Genomic DNA, 6,620 nt, shown 5'->3' on the forward strand with positions numbered 1-6,620 from the left:
TATATTTACTTATCCCTTCCAAAAAATTGATGACGTAAGCCCAAAATTTTGCCAAATGAATCCTATCTAAAATGTCCAAAATAGGATGAGACTATACTTGTGAATTATCATTCCATTCATATTTTTTAGTTTTGCTTATAGGGGGTGTCTCAAAAAAATTAATCACTGAGTCAATTTATTTTATTGATTGAACCAAGAATTGCAAAACTGAATTTTGAAATATTGCAGAGGTTTTGAAGTTACTGTTTGACATGGTAGGTTTTCAATCAAAATATATCTGTTTATCAAGCCCAAAAACTTGAAGACGTCATCTCAATATTTTGGCGAATAAATCCTATCTAAAATGTGGAAAATATCATCAGTATATTTTCGTAATTTATCACTGCATTCATATTTTTTAGATTTGCTTTTACAGTGACTCAAAAAAATATATGGATCAGTCAATTTATTTTAGTGAATAACTCAAGAGTTGCAAAAATGAATACTTTGAGATCTTGCAGACGTTTTAAAGTTATTGTAAGCATGGTAAATTGTTAAGAATATTTATTTATTCCCCCCCAAAAATTGATGGAATGGCTCACTCGATTTTCGCAGATAATTTTGGGAATACAATACAGTTATTTTTAGTATTACACTGCACCAATCCAAGGTGGTATATCTACGTGTTGATAGTAAATGTTGATTAGGTCATCACAAAATTGTGTGAAGAAAAGACTCAACTCGAAAATGCTGAATATGTTTCATTATACTTTTGGTGCGAAGGAAGTTCTGTCGAAACAACGTTCGATCAATTTTTTGACAATGGTTGATATAAATAAAACTCAGTAGATGCTCATACTCGAAATACGAAGTATCTACTCGAATATCAAATCAAAATATTTCTAGTTTTTCTAGATGATACTAATACTTCAGTAAGTAACAGTTGATGCTCAAGTAGCATCTCGATACAACAAAAAAGGACAACAGTGACAGTGTTCAACCAACAAGGCAAAAATCGAGTCACCAAAATATAAGTTAGTATGGGGTAGACACCTTGAGATGGGAATCTCTATGGCCAGTGTTAGTAAAAACGCACTGCACAATTTATGCATAAATAAAAGTTAATTACCTGAAAAGTTTTCGATATTCCTGCTCCTAATGTGTTTTTCAAACTGAATGCACCTTTTGACGACGTTCCACGTTCATGAAAGTCGCCATGTTTAGTTAAAATTCACTCTTACAACGATGTACTCGTTTTCTAAGCTGCTTTACAGACAGCTCAATTATTTGCCACGCCGATCCTCATTTTTAGATTAAATGCTCACAAAACGCGTAGATGTTCAATTTGTATCCGGGGAGATACAATGTTTCCAAGCAGGTACTCAGTACATAGAGTACTTCGTAATTCGAATATGAGTATCTACTCAGTTTTATTCATACCACCCAATGTCTCGCTTCAATGTTTGATTATGTTGATTTTGAGCACAACGCTGATCAACTTCCATGTCCGAATTACCCATGAAATAAATCATTGCGGTTTGCACCTGAGGTAGTTCGTCGCACATTTGATTGACTTCGTGGACCTATGTGAGGTGGTCGTCTTCTCGGCATTTTAATGAACTTCATAAAACGACACAGAATTATTTTCACAGTCAATCAAATCTGTAAATTTTGTCTTGAGAATTTTAAAATATTGAAAACTTGAAATTAAATCCTCGAATAACGGTAAAGTTTGAGGTTTTGTCGAAACCAACAAAGTGAATATAGGTAAATAGAATGCCAGATCAAAATTAATAAGAAACTTTCGCAATGTGTAATTAAATTCACTTTAACCAAGACTTTTCTTAAAATAAACGACGTTTTTTTTTTTAGGAATAAACAAAGAACGATTTGAAATGCAATATACTTTTCACAATTGCACGGAAGAATTAGTTTTGTATGACACGTCACGTGATACACGTCAGTTAGACGACAGGTTCGTCAGAAAAACCAACTATTAAAATTAATTCGAAGTGGCGATTCCCATACAAAATTTTTAGAATTTTTTTATTTTTTAACTGTTCTTTTAAGTTTTCCTTATTTTTTTTTTATTTATAAACCATCCCCGTAATATAAAAAAATGTTCAAATCGGTCAAGCCGTTTTTGAGTCTTAGCGAGACTAACAGGAACAGGAATTGATTTTTATTATATAGACGATTAAAAAATGGGGGTTGGTGGTAGAAAGGTGAAAATTTAGGGTTATGTGTATTTTTTGATGCCAATTCTTAAAAAAATAAAAATAAAAAATGTTGTCCAAAAAATAGACAAAAATTTTTTAGGGTGGGCCACCCTGATCACTTAGGGGTTTAAAAAATAGTTCACAACCTATTCTCAGAACTACCGAATATACATAAAAAATTTCTTACAAATCGGTCAACCCATTTCAGAGAAGTTCGGTTACAAACACTGTGACGCGAGAATTTTATACATAATGCATTATTATTTTAGAACAAATTTCATTACCATAAAAAAGGTTATACTGACTCGACCTTAAAAGATAGACATATGCTGTTGCGGACTTTTCTTTAGAACTTTTAGAGGGGAACAATTTCGTCATACATGATTTTTACGTAACTTTAACCGTTTAAGCAACGTAAGCAACGGAAGCTGTCAAAGGAGGAATAATTTTCCCGTTTTTCCGAATTTTTCATTGCTACTTCGCTCCTAATGATCATAGCGTGATGTTATATAGCCTATATGTATATATGACACATAGACTATCCAACACAAAAAGATTTTTTGAATTTGAACCAGTAGTTTCTGAGATTAACGTGTTCAAATAAACAAAAGCTTCAGCTTTATTATATAAGTATAGATATAAGTAGGATTTTCGAAAAAGTTAAAATAAGAAGAGTAAACCATGACTTTCGATTGATTAATCGAGAAAAATAATTGTCAGTGATAGTAATGAAGTGTTACGGATCCACCATAAACTTCAATTAAAAAGTTAGAGTGAATCGTCTTGTTAGTTTTATTTAATCAAGCAAAAAAATAATATAAATTAAATTTTAAAATCGAAATGAACTGTCGCAAAAACTGTAACCTTTTTATTGAGTATTGTTCCAATTTAGCTAAATTACTCATCGCCGTTCTTATAAAAAAGAGATTTTGGGTTTCCGAAACAGCAGTCGAGATGGTGAAAGCACTCCTAGTTTTTCTAAACGGTCTGGTGGCCCTCAGTGTTGCAAGTAAGTGTGCTTACATGGGGTTTTGATATTGAAAATGGACGATTTTTTTTCAACACTACTAGATGCCGCCCGGCGTGCCCCCTGGGGCAAATTTCTCAAAGACCAAGAGACTTCTGGTGATGTCGACTACGCTGTAAGTAGTGGCATTGCGCAAAATTTAGAACCATATTTTGTCCATTTTTTGATTTTTCAAGTGCTCGATTTTTTTACTATAATTCTACAGTTTTTACTTCCCGAGCGTAAGCAAAGGAAGTATTGTAATCGAGTCCGTCGGCCGACTCTCTACTTTTACGTTTTCTCGATCTTTCATGACCCCTAGAAGACGAAGAAATAGGTCTCCCATTTCCGTCTGTCTGTCCGTCTGTCCGTCTGTCCGTCTGTCCGTCTGTCCGTCTGTCCGTCTGTCCGTCTGTCCGTCTGTTGTCACGGATTTTTATTAGACAGATAATCTCCGAAAGTACTCGACCGATTGTTGTGAAATTTTGTACTTATATTAAGAATATCATGTAGATGGTAAAACGCTAACCAAAATTTGTCGAATCATCCCCACCACTAAAGCGATGACGTCACTTCAAAATTGTACATAGTAAATGGGTTTTCAATTGTATAAAATAACATAGTCCTACACATGTAGTTTACAACTCTGAATCGACTTTTCACCCGAAACGTCCAGATTTTTGGAAAAAAAATCAAAATTATAAAACAACATTTTGAAATTTAATTTTTAATCTGCTAACCAGAATGCTTTGAAATGTTGCAGATGTTTTAAGGCTATAAAGAGCATCATAAATCTTTAGCCAAAAAATATTTGCTTATCCCCTCCAAAAACTTGATGACGTCAGCTCAAAAGTTTGTGGAATAAATCATATCTAAAATGTACAAAATATGATGAGTCTGTACTTGTGAACTATCACTCCATTAATATTTTTTGGATTTGCATATACAGGGTGACTCAAAAAAATTAATGAATGCGTAAATATATTTTATTGATTTAATCAGGAACTACAAAACCGAATGCTCTGAAATCTTGCAGATGTTTTAAGGTCATAAAGAGCATAATAAATGTTTAGTCAAAATATATTTGCTTATCCCCTCCAAAAACTTGATGACGTCAGCTCGAAAGTTTGCCGAATAAATCATATCTAAAATGTACAAAATATGATGAGCCTGTACTTGTCATTTATCACTCCATTCATATTTTTTGGATTTGCATATACAGAGTGACTCAAAAAAATTAATGAATGCGTAAATTTATTTTATTGATTTAATCAGGAACTACAAAACCGAATGCTTTGAAATCTTGCAGATGTTTTAAGGTTATAAAGAGCATAATAAATTTTTAGTCAAAATATATTTGGTTATCTTCTACAAAAAACTGATGACGTCAGCTCAAAAGTTTTCCGAATAAATCGTATCTAAAATGTACAAAATATGATGAGTCTGTACTTGTGATTTATCATTCCATTCATATTTTTGGATTTGCATATGCAGGGTGACTCAAAAAAATTAATGAAGGCGTGAATTTATTTTATCGATTTAATCAGGAATTACAAAACCGAATGCTTTGAAATCTTGGGAATATTTTAAAGTTATTATAAGCATGGTAAACTTTTGTTCAAAATGTATTTGTTCATCCCTCCTAAAAAAATTGATGACGTCACCCTTAAATTTTGCTGAATAAATCCTATCTAAAATGCAAAAAATATGATGAGTTTGTACTTGTGATTTATCATTCCATTCATATTTTTTAGATTTTCTTAAGAGGTGGTTCAAAAAAATTAATGAAGTCAATTTATTTTATTGATTAAATTAAAGGCAACACTTATTATTAGTATTACACACCAACCAACCCAATTTGGTAGACACAAAATTTGTTAAAGGAAAAACTCGGTTGAAACATAAGGGTAGCACGCTTATTTACATCGACTTTAACATTACAGACCTGCATTTGTTTTATGCGTTCACTTGATTCCGCGAATGTGAAATAGACATGTTTATAATCAACCAATTGTGAATTTCACCGTCAAGAATTAAAATAAAACCCAATGTTTTATATAATAAGCGGAAGTCGAAGCAATAAAACCGACGGTCGTTTTGTTTACAGTTTCTGTGTTTGGCTCTCACGTATGCTGTTACGCCTGTCATCTTAAATTAACAATGTTTATACATACACGATTTTCAGTTGCCTGTGATACGTAGGTATACGTGAGTAAATTGTTTCGTTATTTTATTGATTATTACAAATCAATATTCAAACGACCCAATTCATTTTCCCGAAAATTTGAGAATATAATAATTTTATTCTTAGTATTACACTACATCTATCCCAACTGATATACGTGTCCTTGCAAAAATGTTGATGACGTCATCGCAATTTTTTTTTAAATTCCCACTACAAAAATGTAATGAGAAAAAAAACACAATAGGCATGCAGTCGTCAAGTTTCCGACAGCGAGGGAAGTACTGTCTAAACTCTTTAGACCAATTTTTCGAATTCACAATTAGGCTCAAAATTCCCCCACATTTAAAAAAATCCTATACCATAAGAAGCCTACCGGATTCTTATGGATCGATTTCTAGGTGGTTGTAAGTGTAACGCAGGCCGGGTTATGTAGCGGCTCCATTTTGAGCGAAACCTACGTCCTGACGGCAGCCCACTGCGTTCAGGACGCGCCCCCACGTCACATCACCATTCACTACGACATGGGGGCCGACATGGAGAACAGCATCAGAGTAAAAAGCGTCAAGATCCACCCCTACTACACCAAAGAACTACCCTTAAAAAACAACCTGGCAATACTAGAGGTACGCCTTGACCACACACAGACCCCTTGACCTTTTTTGACTTCGCAGCTAGAGAACTCCATTCCGCTCGGCAACGGCATCGGAGCCGTCACCCTGCCGGAGCTGTACGAGCCCACTGCTGCCAACGCCACCGCCATTTTGGCGGGCTTTGGCCATAGCCACGTAAGTCTCATTTTTGATGCTGGGAATCTACTGACTTTATCTCGGCTAGCATTTCGGGAGGATGGTGAAGAAGTTGCACGTCGGGAAGCTGAGAGTGTACCCTGACGAGGAGTGCGAAAAAATTTATGACATTGTAGACAAGGAGTACCACATTTGCGCTAGTGGACAATACGGCACGAAGGCGACCTGCAAGGTACAGGCGAGACGCTCTGGAGCACATTTTTCAAACTTTGGCTTTGTAGGGTGACCAAGGGGCACCGTTGGCTGTGAATGGGGTGCAGATTGGCTTGGTTTCGTGGGGGCCGAGCGTTTGTGGAGATCCGAATGTTACGGGTGTGTTTTCTAAACTTTCGAGTAACGTGGCGTGGATTAAATACATGATAGGAAACAAGAATGTGGAGCCTAGCTTTTATGATGACTGTGATTGCGAATGTGGCTGCCCCTAA

At 34.9% G+C, this 6,620-nt stretch overlaps 1 protein-coding gene across 1 annotated transcript; it reads left to right on the forward strand.

Moving 5' to 3' along the window:
* Positions 1–3,152: 3,152 nt before the first annotated feature.
* On the forward strand, positions 3,153–6,620 carry LOC135127919 (trypsin 3A1-like). Its single transcript, XM_064054614.1, has 6 exons — positions 3,153–3,207; positions 3,270–3,340; positions 5,788–6,012; positions 6,061–6,174; positions 6,224–6,367; positions 6,417–6,620. Exons 1-6 carry the CDS (start codon positions 3,153–3,155, stop codon positions 6,618–6,620), a joined length of 813 nt encoding a protein of 270 aa, XP_063910684.1.

Source organism: Zophobas morio, unplaced genomic scaffold (genome assembly GCF_036711695.1).
Source record: "Zophobas morio isolate AGI-343-1 ecotype UQ-CSIRO unplaced genomic scaffold, CSIRO_AGI_Zmor_V1 ptg000012l, whole genome shotgun sequence".
Lineage (NCBI taxonomy): Eukaryota > Metazoa > Arthropoda > Insecta > Coleoptera > Tenebrionidae > Zophobas > Zophobas morio.